Here is a 14,455-nt window from a genome sequence, read left to right as displayed (position 1 = left end):
GTCAGGGGCCAGGATTTCAAATGTTACCCATGGCTATCCTTCTCCTATTTGCAGGGAGACATCAGATTTCAGGTGCTATGGATCAGTCACATGGAAGGAGTGGGTGTGCAGTGCAAGGTGGGAAGGGTTTATTAGGGGTGATTAGAAAAAGTGGATTGGGGATGATGGGTTAGACTTGACAGAACACACTGCAAAGAGAGGGAGGGCACTGGAAAGGCCAAACAGCATGACTCCGAAGCCCCAGTTAGGACAGACCTGAGTTCAAATGTTCACTCCACTACCTATCAGCACAGTGTGTGGCACATAGTAGGTGCTTAGTAATACTTGCTGAATGAATGAATGATGGTGACCTTGACTAGCTCACTTATCCTCTCTGAGCCTCAGGTTCCGCATCTGTAAGATGAATAGTATTTATTATTCTTACTATTTTACCTGTGTTGTCTCTCCCCACACCCGCATTAGTTTGCTGGCCCATCTCCCCAACCCTGCACTAGAGAGGCTGCCATACTAAGTGTCCTTCATTAAGGGTCAGAAAGGGCAGATGTGCACAAGACCTTCTCTTCTGTCTGTGCGCCCCCCCTGCTCCTCCTTACCTCCTGGCCCCATTTGTTTCCTTTTCTATCACAGGCAAGCTTGGGGTACAGTCTGGGAACTCAGAGCAAGTGTAGAAACCTTACAATTCCAAATATGCACAACTCATCCACTTTTCTCTGCTCCTACCCCGAAAGGTTTGGCCTGGGGTGCAACATGAAGCTTTTACCCCCCCTCCCAGGGATCTTTACTTGATTCAAATATCATCAGTAACAGAGACTAGAAAACCTCTACCCTTGTTTCCCTATGTAGAGCTACCCAGCAACTTGGAGAGCTAGTTGCCTCCGGAGATTAATTACATCAGCACTGTTCCAACTGTGGAAGGCTCACTGTGAGCCAACTCCTCTAGAGTACGTCAACCAGAGGAAAGGCAAACAAGTTTGAGTACATGAAGATGGTGAGAAGATGATTTTACAGTAGTGGTCATGAGCAAGGCTGAGTGATCCACTCTCTAACTCAACACTTCCTGTGAACAATGACATATATTCCCAATATTCACTGTCATCAGAAGAGCAATTTGTAGGAACAAAACATAACTTTTCTCTGTATGAAGTTAAAAGGTTGGATTGACTTTCTCCATGATTTTATTTTTGTCTTTTTTCCCTCTTAGATAGACTAATGGGCAGAAAAGATGGGATAAGGTGAAGTCTAAATTTGCCTGTCCCTCCAGTCATCCTGTAGCATGTGGAATGCATCTGTATAAGATGAACCTTTTCAGGTTTGATCTCCAACAGGTTAAAAATTCCATCTTTTGTGCTTCTAAGAGATATGGTGAGAAAGAGAAAAAAACCCAAGCTCAAAGGCTGAACAAATTCAACTAGACATGGTGGCTAAATTTCCTCCCATAGAGTGGAGCTTAATTCATCTACTCCCTCATCGCCATTCCACCTTCCCAAATCAATCTGTGCCTGTGTCCCTCAGTTTGTTTTTAGTGGGGGGGAGGGGAAGGGAGGCACAGTGAGAAATGGCCGGCCTTGCCGAGGTTTTTATATGCAAGAATAAATGACAGTCTTATAGGCAGGTTCAGGAAAATCTTTCAGAATGCAGAAAATTCAGCAGCCTTTCCACATTGACCATTGTCATGGCAACGCACTATCTGATGACAGCATGCGTCACAAGGCTGGAGGGGCACGGTCTCAGAACAGCAGGTTAGCCTGGCCATTTTTAGCAACATTTGGACTTCTTTCTAGCCTGATTTCTTCTAGGTTTAGTGGAATTTCTTTTCAGTTCTGGACTTGTGTGCTCTGCTCCTTTGCATGGCTAGAACACAAGACCCTGTGAATATAAAAGGAGCGACTAAATGGAAAATCTGAAGATTCCTGCTCATGCTATAGCCACTCTACTTGCTGTCTGCCCTCTCCGGCTCCTCCCTGCCCACTCTCAGCCATTTAGTTTCTTTTTCTCTCTTCATCATTTCTTTCGTATACACAACGACTCTGACTCATCTACCAACCTGTGCACTCCCATCATATTCTTAGATTTTTAAAATTCTTTCCTCATTTTAACAAACAGTATCCTACAATCTCAGGGTTAGAAGGAACCTTAACAGTAATCTAGTACAATCACCCGTCCCCAAATGCTGGAGGCTCTCAAAGATATGAAGTAGTGACTACATGCCCCTAGGTCTTCTTTTCTCCCAAAGCCCAGCTCCTTATCAGACATCTTGGAGCCTAGACTCCAGTCCTCTTCCCTCCTGACTGATGTCCTGGAGCAAGCTTATATGTCTAGGGCCTTGTAAAAGTGAGCTGAGTAATATATCAGCATCTCTGGGACCAGCATCTGTGAACTACCTTACCCTGATGACTCACACTGAGCTCTTTGTTGACTAAAATTCCTAACTCTCTCTCAGAGAAAATGCAGCTACCCCTTATCTTTCCATGTTGTACGTGTCTGTTGCTTTTGAGGACCCACTTCCTGGTTCACATATTTCCTCTCACTTTAATTTTATTGTGTTGCAATCAGAATATTGCTTTAACCTGGTAGGATTTTTTAATAAAATCCTGACTTCCATATAATTTACATGTCTTGTAAGATTTTCTATTATGTTTTCACCAACCTTCAAACTAGTCTTTTATCTAAAATATTTTTAAAATGTATTCCTCTTTTGGGTTTCTTACCTTTCCTAGTTCTCTTCCCTTCGAATTACTTTCCTTATGTCTTCTCTCGCTTGTCATTTCCATTTCCGCAATAGCAAGATATCACCACTCTCTGGAGATATGTTTCTGGGTACACGTGCATGAGGGCATACAGATATCTGCACATATGTAGATGTGCGCAAGTAGCTGAAGAGGCTTGTTTAGTTTCTGTTTCTACTGCTTTGTATGTGCTCTACCAGGATTTAGAGCCTGGATGGGGGGGACAATGGCAAGGTTGAAGGAAGAGGGGTAAGAGAAGTTGGTTCAGGTACAGTCCCAAAGTAAACAGGAAACGTGTCCTGGGTCTGAGAGGGGCAGAAGGAAACCAGGGTGGGAGTATACAGTGAAAAGGACTAGAAAAGTGCCAGGAATAGAAAGATTTTAAAGGCCCCAGAGGCTGGACAGGGGAGGAAGGTTTGGTTAGGAAGTGAGGACCCATGGAGTCAGTAGCCATTGAGAGGCCAGAGGAAGGCGGCTTGAAACTATAGGGTCAGGGAAAGGCTAAGGGCTATGGAATACCTTAGAAAGGCGACAAGCATTGCCGTGAGCATAACCTATGAGTCTGTGACTTATGAGCTTAGAATTTTTTTTTTAAACCAAAGGAGCCTGAGACATGGAGTCCCTGCCTAGAGACTTGGCTCTTGTCACAGACTGGGCTCTATTAGGGGATAGAGCCTTAATACAGCCCTGGGCAAAGACCCCAGGACACAATGTGTCCCCTCAGACTAACTCTGGCACAGAATCCTTCCCTGCTGGACTCTATTCCAAAGAGGGGTGCAAAGCAGGAGAACTGGTTCTATCTTGGTTGTTATATGAATAAACAGGGATTTCACTGTCCAGGATGGGCAATGTGATACCCTTGGCTCCTCAATTCTGCAAATAAGTAGGATCCAAAAAACATTCACACATACATAGAAATTTAATTAAACAGGAAAATGGATGCCAAAACTACTTTAAAAATGGTAAAGTGAGTTGAGCTGTGAAGTAGCAGCTGGGGTTGGGAGGGGACCTCTACTGGAAATCTGAGAGCAACGTCCCCAAACAGCTAGTGGACAGTGTGATCAAGAGGGCAGTAACATCATGACTGCCATTTTCTCTCTGTCCAGAGGCCAGAATAATTGTAGGCCAGTCTCAGGGAAGGGAAGAATATGGCAACAGCCCCATCTCTAGTGCTCTGGGTAAGTCCGGAGAATCTGCCTGCAGAGCATCTGAATCCCTGACGACTCAGTGTAGACCCACAGTTGCTCAAGGCTCTAATGGACCAAGGAACCACACTGGAACAGAATGTTGGTGAGCACCCCATCCCCTCACCCCACAAGTTTGAATTGACTTAAATTTACCTCATCTCAAGAGGATTTTACTGTTCCCCTTTTGAAAGAAAAAAGGGATCCAGGGCACACTTTAGAACTTGTTTTGCACTTGGGGTGCCTAACGCAGAACCTTTTGTGCCCCTGAAGGTCACATTAGCTGGTCGAATGACAATCCAGACCAGAGTGGCCAGTGGAGAATTGCAACTATAATCTGGCAGGACAAGAAGACGTTTCCCTTCCCAATCAGTGAAACGGTTACCCAGCAAAAAGACAAATGGTACTTGGGGAAGCCCCACTGATAGGCCACCCCAAGCTGGGTGGAATGAGGAGGGCAGGACTCAAGGGGTGGTGCTCACCTTTGATGTAGTTGAGGATTTGCTGGACTCGGTGGGGCTCATTGCGGTCTGGCCGGCAGCTTGGCGTGATTTCCAGCACATAATCAGGACCATATGCTGTGAAAAACTGTAAGGAAAAGGGAAAGGCCAAAAAACAAACTAAACCACAGAAAACCTGCAAACCAAACCACATACAAACAGTACAATCAAAAGAAACCCAGCACTACTGACAAGGCAAGGGAGGTCCAGGTGGGCAGGGCAGGATAATGCAACAGGAAGCCCTGTCCTGGTGGTGCCATTCCCCTTGTTTAAAACCTCCAGTGACAGTTCACTGCTAAATTCTTTAGCTTGTTGTTCAAGGTTCTCTCTGTTCAGGTCTCAACTTTTCTCTCTAGCCTTAGCTCCTTCTGCCTCCCTGAGGCCCCTCCCTAGCCACACTGGCCTGCTCTGAGCTCTCTCAAATCATAGCTTTGTCCCCCCTTAGGAGCTTTGCCATTGCTCTTTGCCCGGGCCTACAAAGGCCCTCCCCCAATCCTTGCTGCCTGTAAAAGCCTTCCCATCCTTCCAGGCGCAGCTCAAATGTCACCTTCTTCACAAAGCTGTCCTTCATTCTCCACCAATCCCCAGAGCATTCTGTTAGTACCTCTCTCATGGCCCTCGTTCAACAAATAGACGGTGCTGTGTGCGTATCACATGCAGGTCACTGTGCCAACTGCTGTGGGGGCTGCGAGGATGGACGAGACCTCCTCTGGGGTCCTCTAGCCGTCCACAAGCACATTCTGCTTTGGACAGAGGACTTTCGCCAGTGACCTGATCTCTCTGCACTGGATTATCAGCTCCTTGAAGGCAGAGAGCACCTATGTCCTATTCACCTCATCGGCCGTCAGACCATGGCGGCTGCCTGTTAGTTCTGGCTGTCTTGAATTCCCTGACCCGGGAATGTCAAACAAGTCTAGTTTCTCTACTTTAGTTTTTCTTTCTCTGTAGTAGAGTTTATTTGTTTTTAAATTCAGGGAATCAAAATAAAGGTTTTTGGATTCTATTTCTAGCTCACTAGATGACTCCTTGTGACCTTTGGTTAGTCACAATATCTGATTCAGCTTCTCTAGTGGGGCCCGCTTGGGGAAAACACTCAATGACAAAGGGAATCATTCAATTGGGGTAAGTCTTTGAATGGGAAATATGCAAAACTGCTATTTCTGTTGAGTTTTTAACAGAAATAGTATTTGTGCACACTCTCTGGAGAGAGAGCATATGGTCCTTAACATTATGTGCTTTCAATAGTGATATTGTTAGCTGGTAAGTAAGCCAGGGAAATTCAAATTCCACAGAAAAAAATAGTACAGAGGGTAGGAAAAAAAGGGATCTTGATGTGTGTCATGAATTTTATGTCATTCAAAGAGTCTCTAAGAAAGAATCCAGGGTATTGCCATTGCCACCAAATTGTCCTTGTTAAGCTTGGCCGTACATCTGGTAGTGTGGGACAGTCCCTACAGATTCTGACAGCGTCTTTGTGGAATCCACTGGAGTAATTTCATGGGGAGATGGCTTTTGCGCATCTAGGACAGAAAATTCTACACATTTATATTAAAAGAAAAATGTCTAAGACTTATAATGTGCCAGTGCATATAATGCTTTTTTTTTGGTTTGACTCAGAACAAAGAGAGGGGCCTAGTTTCCCGCTCCTGGATCATTACTCTCTGATGCCTGAAGCCCCGAGTCCAGAGATAGAAGAGGACTTGAGTAGAGATCATCTCTACCAAACCCATATATGAAACAAACAGGAGAGGTTACCTGGGTGACACAACCAGAAACTAACCTCTCATTATGATCAAAGAAACTTGAGAGATTTATATTTTTAATCAAGGAGGGCCCCTTGGTCTAAGCCTGGGGACCTCATGGCTTGGCCCTGGAAGAGAAAGCTTCAAACAGGTGTGGCCTTCTCTCCTTAGACAGCCTCTCCTCCAGAGGGTGTCAAATAGTACATTCATTTCACGGGTATGGCAGGATGGGTTTGGAGAGAGCAATAGAAGAAAGGCAGCTGCAATAAAGCAGCCCCTCTGGGAGACCTAAAGCCTGGCATCCAAGTGCTATGAAATCAGAGGGAGGGGGCCTTGCTGAGGTATAGGAGGATGGAACTGCTGCCTCCATCTATGAAAGGAACACTGCTGATCCTGTCAGTGAGGATTGAGTGTTTGGAACAAGACGTCCACATTGTGAGTGTCAGCTACATGGTTACCTGCACTCTCCTACTTTAGTCCCCTCTTTGACCAAGAGCACATGGTTACAAGATGATCAGCTGGGGCTAGAACTGCCATGTAACAGAATTCACCTTGCCTGGGATTGAACCTCTGGTCCTGGTTGCATTAGCACCTGGCTTTAACTAACCATTAAATAACCCGTTCTTTGCTGAAGCAGGCTGGCTGCAGGTAATAGGCAAGCCTGGGTTCTTAAATATTTCCCCACCTTTGACAATCAAATACCATTCCCAGGTCCTGCTTATTTGCACTGTTCTTAGGCTAGGGGGACACAGGTGATTTAAGAAAGTTCCTGTTTTGTGATCCAGTTCCACATGGCAGTTGGCTGGCCCCAGCCTTGGGAGGCTCTGCTTGGGGCTGTGGGAAGCAACAGGCCCTGGGAAGGCAGAGGCTGTATCTAAGGTGAAGGTGGTGCCCTATCCCCCTCCTGGCTCCCTTGTGGCATTTCCCTGTTTCTGCATTATATTCTACTTTTATTTTTGCACCCGTTAATTCTTTTCTACTGGACTATGAACTCTGCAAAACCAGAACCTTCGTCACATTCTCTTTGCATAGTCTGTAGAGTTGAACTCAAGTCACTAAAGTTTTTCTTTAAACATTTATTTTAAAATTATGTTGAATTAAAGTAGTTCACAAAAGGTTTAGCTGGCTGTTGGGTTAATTCTGTGGAATAATGCTCAGAGCATTAACAGCTTTTCTAGACTCTTGAGGCAGCGTGATAGGAGAGTCCTGGTTTTAGAGTCCAGACAGAGCTGGTTTTTTGTACCTGGGTTTAGCTGCATGACTCAAAAGAGTTTCTTAATCTCTGACTCATCATTGCATGAGAGGGATGATAAGCGCAGACCTGGCTGGGCTGTTAGCAATCACTGAGATAATATATGCCTAGTAGGACTTCAGTAATGTAAATTCCCTTCTCCTGGGGCAAGAGTCTCTTGCCTAACTAGTACTTTACCTATACCCTGGGGGATGTTGGGCCAAACACTTGGAACTGTGATGCAGAAGGCTGTTCCTCCTGCCAGACAAAGCCCAGCAGCCCCAAGGGCCTCCCCATTTACTTAAACCATTAGCCCTGCTTAAGGCCTGTGGAGAAACTGGCTTCTCTCACGATTTCCTGCCCTATGCTCCTGCCACTTGTTACTTACTGGCGAAGTGGAAAGGAAATTTGATCACATAAGGCAAAAGAGATGTTAGGGTGGACGGATTTGGCCAGCACTAGAAATAGCTCGAGGCCCCACCCTGAAACTGCCCTCCAGCCCTAAAGAGGAAAGGAAATAGACAAGCAGCGATCCCATTCCCAGACAGGTGGAGTAGGGGATGAAAGAGGTCAGTGGCCTTCCAGTGAAAATGCTGGCTTTGATCTCAGTAAAGGAAGGAGGGAGGTGCTTCTTCATCCCATTCCCCTTTCCCTCAGTACTCTTTTTGCTTTCTGGGTTTCTGTTTATACGTGACTGAGGGGAACATGGCAGTGGGAAGGTGGTAAATGGAAAGTATGAGGTGGGACTGAAGGATGAGAATAAAAGGTAATGGCTTCTTTAGGGTAGTTGGTCCCTTCTCGACCCAAAAGTCAATGAAAATTGCTCAGTTCAGCCCAGCTCAACACACTTTTCTTGCTCACTCCTCTTCAGCTCTTGCTCATGCAATGCCAACAGCATACACTTAAGACATTTGGTCACTAAGATATTCAGAAGAAGCCTTAAAGTTGCTCTTATTCCTTCATGATCTTATTTGCTCATAGGAAACCAAACCACAAACCTAGATCAGCCAATCCTTTTATCCTCTCTTCAATATTTATTCAGTACCCACTATGTGCCTGACTAGGTTAGTCACCACGGTACAATGTTTAGCAGGAGAGATTATTATAGAATAGTATGAAAAGAGGTATCATAATAATACTAAAGAAAAAAGTAAAAAACAGTTAACATTTATTAAAGCCTTATTATGTGTCAGGCACCTAAAGTATCTTAGCACTTTTTGTGGATCGACTAACTTTCACAACCAACTCTCACCAGGGAACTATAATTATTTCCATTTTAAGAGGAGGATCTGAATCACCTAACAATCAGATAACTTGACAGAGGTAATGCAGCTAGCATATGTGGAGCTGAGATTTGAACCCAGGTCATTATGGAGATCAGCACTACCCACAGCAGCCTCTAAACTACCTCAGAGAAAGTGACTGTGTAGGTGCACGGTGGGTGGGAGGCAGGCATTCCCAAGAGAGCCTGGGCAAAGGCAGGGAGTGTAGAACAGAACAGCACATTTAAGGCACTGAAATTAATTTGATATGGCTCAAAGGGAGGGCATAAGGAGAATTAGGACACAAGGCTGGGGAGGCAGGCATGAGTTTTATGGTATGTGCTGCCTGCTGCCCACGCTAAGGAAGCCATTTGGCTTTATCCCAGACTAGAAGGTCCATGAGGGCAGAACATTGCTTTGCTCTCTGCTGTATTGTCAGTTCCCAAAACAGTGGTTGTACCTAGTATGTGGTAAATAGCTCTTTGTGGGGTACGTGAATGGAAGCCTGGGGGACCTTGTAAACAAGGAAATGAATAGGTCAGCTGTGCACTTTAGAGGACTCACTGGTTATAATGTTGATAATGGAATGGGATTTGAGGTGAGGAATGCAAGTAGAAAGATCAGTTAGAAGGCTGGTCCTAGAGCCATAATGAGTGGTAACAGGGCCTAAACTGCAATACTTGTGGGAAGTATGGAAGAAAAGAGAGTCAATGAGGCACATTAATGAGATGAGGGATCCAGGCAGAGGACAGACAACAGTTTGTAGCGTGGTGCTTGTGCAGAGGGGAGTTTAGTGGAGCATGTTGAGGGTCAGGACCCTGATGGTAGAGCGGTCTGGGATTTAGGAGAGGTTGGGCCTATAATACAGGATATGTGTTAAAGATTTAACACATATCAATGACTTAAAGGAATTGGATGAGAATTGCCAAGGAATTGCCCCTTGGCTGGCAGGGGAGGCTTACTACAGAATGACAAAAGAAACATGGGGAACAGCTAACACTTGAGATGTGGACAGATGGAGTACAAACGGTGGAAAGTGTGGACAAGTGTGATTGGAGTTGGCTGAAGAGTCTGATACGGGGAGGTAAAGATGAGCATGATGGTAAGTATACACTCTTTTTTTTAGGAGTTTGATACAGGGCTGGGGCTGAGGTAAGGGTGGGTATTTTAAGGTGAGAGGGTCTTAAGTATATTTATAGGCTGAGGAGAAGAGCCTGTGAGATGGGAGTCAGAGGCAGCCTGCTAAGGACTTACAGTTAATTATGTCTGTCTTTCTGGCCCCTTCACCTGAGTGCCACAAAGGGAAAATATTGTTGTATTCATATTTATATTGCTTATATCTTCTAGCACAGGGCCTGGAAAAGAATAGGTGCTCAATTCATGTTTGTTGAATGAATGAAATAAAATGCATTTGGGATTCTGAGGATATTCACACCCAGTAAGGAGAATTAGGGTCTTGAAGGATGGGGTAATTGCAAATGGGCAAAGATGAGGTTGGGTAGGGGATAGTCAGTGCAGGCAAGACAATGCAGGTCAAGTCAGGTGACCAGCAAGTACCGTAAGTTGGCTAAAGATGCCAAAGAAGAACATGGGAAGTCTTGAATACCAGGTTGATGAGACAGAATTTGCTGTGACAGGCACTGGGGCAGCATCAGGACCGGAGCTGTGCCTTAGGAAACCTGGGAGTAGCATACAAAAGCTGGTGCCCAGTGTGGGGGCTACTGCAATCATTAAAAGGGGAGATAAAAAGGGCTTGAGCAAGGGTGATTGCTGTGGGGATGGAGAGAATGGAAAGAGATATTGTGAAGGTGGGCTCATCACTACTTTGATAATTGGTTGGCTGTGGAAAGAAAGGAGAAGTCAAAGCTGACTCCTAGATTTTGAATCTGGGTAAGTGGGAGAATCACAGTGCTGCTGACGGAGTTGGGGTAAATCAGCAGGAAGAGCTAGTCTGGCTACGGGAAGGTGATGGGCTTAGGTTTAGTTGGGTTTGAAATGACATTAGTGCATCTGAGTCACCATGTCTAGCAGTCAGCTGGAGATGGAATGACTGTGTAGAAGTGAGATCATGGCCAAGGACTAAGGTAGTAGGGTGATAAAAAGATCCAGTGAAAAGGCAAAAAAAAAAAAAAAAAAAAAAGAGCAACAGGAGAGAAAATCAAAGTGAAATCTTATGGAGCCTTAGGGATGAGATTCAGCATGAGGAAGATGCTTAAAGGAATAAATTTGCCTGGAAATATGCTCCTGTGGCTAAACTAGCATCGTTCTCTCCTAGTCCGCAGGGGATACAATGACACCACTTCTCAGCCCCCTTTTTCTAATAGACCAGATCACTGTCAATTTTTTTATTGTTAATTCAAGGTTAATGTTTGCCTAAAAGTTAGGCTTATCCTATCGAGGTTAGCCCAAAGTCAGTGCCCATCTCTCTTACAGACCCTTGAGGATTTTCTCTGTCTTCAGTTGTGGAGGTTGTGATGGTGACTATAATGTGGGCTCTGACCTGGAAGGGCATTTCTTGTCCTGAATCGTCCTGGGAATAGAACTCATTACAACCATGATAACATAGCACCAGTACTTTGAACCTTACCATGCTTTTTATACGATGTTTCTCAACCTTTCCTATATCACCAATTACTCCATCAAAGAACTTGGGCCTAATCATGATAGAAACAAAAAAGCCCTGTTTTCCTCAGAAAATCATTTCTGTTTACAGGAAATTTGGTTACTATAAATATCATTTATGGTACATTTTAAGGACATAAAATTGTGGTGGAATTATTAGGAGTAAATTTTATTGCCATGGCTTCGCGACACAAACAAACAGAAATAATAGCCCATTAGTTGGACTGAATTATAAGGTGATCACTTCTGGGCAAGGGGATGGGGAATTAGGAGTGTCCAGAGCACCAGTGAGAGGTCTGGGAGATATGGGTTAATGGAGATAAGATATTACCTGTGCAGGTAGACATGATAAAAACCTGGCATCCTATCTAGACTATGTCTGTATCCCATCTGTGCCCTTCATCTTGAACACAGAGTTGGGACTTAAAAACTGCCCTATGGTGAGGTCATATGCCAGTGTCAAGAACTGTTTGAATGAATGAGTGGATGAATGAATAGAGCACGGAAATAGTTTTATTATTCAGATGTTTTAATGGTATTTTAACTATTGGTATAGAGAAGGTTTATTAAGCAAAACAATCAGGTAAACCTAAGAAATGTTAGCTTATTTGAGCATCAATTATATTTAAGCAAAGAATATGCCCAATATTAACTTGTCTTATTTCAATAGCTAAAGTACTTAGAGGCTTCATGAACAAACATATATAGCCCTTCAGTGTATTTTAAGGATCCTATATTAGCCAATCCACAGTAATTTGTGTGTGTATTATGTTCTATCTAATTCACATGTTCTATTAGGTGCTGAGCATTATTCTAGGCTCTGAGGGGAAGCTGAGTACAAAAAGAGAATAAGGTCTGGTGACTGCTCTCAAGGAGATGCAAATCTAAATAGAAAAAGATATAATTACAGGAATGGCAGAGAAATAAAACCAAACTAAACTGTGTAGTATTGGCTAGAGTACAATAAAATGCCCCCACAAGTGTAGGGCACTAGACAAGTGAGGTGACTTGTCCAGTATCATAATACTAAAGTAACGGATATGAACTTTAACCCATGATTTTGGACTTTCAGCCCAGTGGGCTTTCTATTACACCATGAAGCAATAAGCCTAGTGATTAAAGAGTAAGATTTCTGGAGTCATAGCGGATAAGCCCTAAATATTTGCTCCACCATCTGCTAGCTGTGCGACCTTAGGCAAGTTATTTAACTGTCCTATGCCTTGGTTTTCTTATTTAAAAAAATTTTTTTCCTTTATTGATTTTAGAGAGAGAGGAAAGGAGAGGGAGAGAGAGAGAGAAACACCAATGACAGGGAACATTGACTGGCTGCCTCCTACATACCCCCCACTGGGGATCAGACCCACAACCTGGGCATGTGTCCTGACTGGGAATGGAATTGGCGACCTCTTGGTGCATGGGTCGATGCTCAGCCACTGAGCCACACTGGCTGGGCAAGTGTGCTTTGGTTTTCTTGTTAGTAAAATAGGGATAGTAATAGAATGTGCCTTATAGAGATGTTGTGACAGAAAGTGAGTTAATTCATGTAAAGAACTAAGAGCACTGCCTGGTGCATAGTAAATGCTCAGTAAATATTATTAAATGCTGAAAAAGGAGTTTTGCATGTAATGGACAGTAGCAAAACTGGATTTCCTTACAAATAAATGCCCATTCAGACTGAATGAGGGTGAATTCCTAAGAGCTTCCCCTGTATCCAAAAACCTTAAAGCCACAAAAAGGGCAGAGAGATCAAGAAGAGACGAATCCAAATGAAAGAGACTAAGAAAAATGGAGGTGAGGAGGAGGGAATGAGAAATGAGAACTGATAGGGAAGAGAGGCAGGGGAAACAAAACAAAAATAAACAAATGGGATTATATCAAACTAAACAGTTTTTACACAGCAAAGGAAACCGTCAACAAAATGAAAAGACAACCTATTGAATGGGAGAACATATTCATCAAAATATGTGATAAAGGGTTAATATTCAAAATTTATAAAGAACATATAAAACTCAACACCAAAAAAACCAAACAAACAATGCAATTTAAAAAAAATGGGCAAAAGACTTGAATAGACACTTTTCCAAAGAGTACATACAGATGGCCAATAGACATATGAAAAGATGCTCAACATAATTAACCATCAGAGAGATGCAAATTAAAATCACAATGAGATATCACCTCACACCTGTCAGAATGGCTATCAATAAATCAACAAACAACAAGTATTGGCAAGGATATGGAGAAAAGGGAACCCTTGTGCACTGTTGGTGGGAATAGATACTGGTGTACCACTGTGGAAAGCAATATGGAGTTGCCTCAAAAAATTAAAAATGGAACTGGCCTATGACTTAGCAATGCCACTTGTGAGAATTTATATTTTAAAAAAACCCACCCTGGCTGGTTTTGCTCAGTGATTAGAGCGTTGGTCCGCGGACCAGTGGGTCGAAGGTTTGATTCTGGTCAAGGGCACATAACTTGGTTGCAGTTCATCCCCGGCCCTGGTCGGGTTGTGCAGGAGGCAACCAGTCAATGTGGCTCTATCACATCGATGTTTCTCTCTGTCTCTCTCTCCCTTCCAACCCTCCCTCCCACTTTATCTGATAATAGGTGGAAAAATATCCTCAGGTGAGGAATTAAAAAAAAAATAAAGAAAGGTAAAAAAAACCCCAAAACACTGATTTGAAAGCATAAGTGCGCCCTTATGTTCATAGCAGCATTATTTACAATAGCCAAGATTTGGAAACAGCCCAAGTGCCCATCAATAGATAAGTGGATAAAAAGCTGTGGTACACTTACACAATGGAATACTACTTGGCCATAAAAAGGAAGAAAATTTTACCATATGAAACTGCATGGATGGACCTGGAGAACATTGTGCTAAGTGAAATAAGCCAGTCAGACAAAGACAAGTACCACACGATTTCATTCCATGTGGAATCCAATGAGCAAACTGAACTAAGTAAAATAGAGACAGACTCATAGCTAGAGAGCAGGCAGACAGCCCTGGTGGTGAGAGGGGGGTGTTAGGGGTGGGGTGAATGGATTAAACAGAAAAGGGGCGAAAGAGAAAGAACTCATGGATATGGACAACAGTGTGTTGAGGGTGGGTAGAAGTGGAAGAGGGTATATGGGGGGATAAATGGTGATGGAAAAAATAAAAGAAACAAGAAAAACATTACCTAACCATG

The 14,455-nt window shown here is 43.6% G+C and overlaps 1 protein-coding gene across 3 annotated transcripts in view; it reads right to left on the bottom strand.

Annotated features, from left to right (window-relative positions):
* Nucleotides 1-14,455, bottom strand: part of HDAC8 (histone deacetylase 8) — a 234,713-nt gene that overhangs the window by 24,896 nt on the left and 195,362 nt on the right. For all 3 annotated transcript variants that reach the window (XM_036270913.1, XM_036270915.1, XM_036270914.1), the window contains exon 10: nucleotides 4,393-4,498. In XM_036270913.1, coding sequence (XP_036126806.1) covers nucleotides 4,393-4,498 — 106 coding nt within the window. The remainder of the gene's footprint in view (nucleotides 1-4,392; nucleotides 4,499-14,455) is intronic.

This window comes from Molossus molossus, unplaced genomic scaffold (genome assembly GCF_014108415.1).
Source record: "Molossus molossus isolate mMolMol1 unplaced genomic scaffold, mMolMol1.p scaffold_m16_p_2, whole genome shotgun sequence".
Taxonomy (NCBI): domain Eukaryota; kingdom Metazoa; phylum Chordata; class Mammalia; order Chiroptera; family Molossidae; genus Molossus; species Molossus molossus.
Note: the sequence above shows the minus strand (reverse complement) of the source record. Positions and strands in the feature narration are given on the sequence as shown.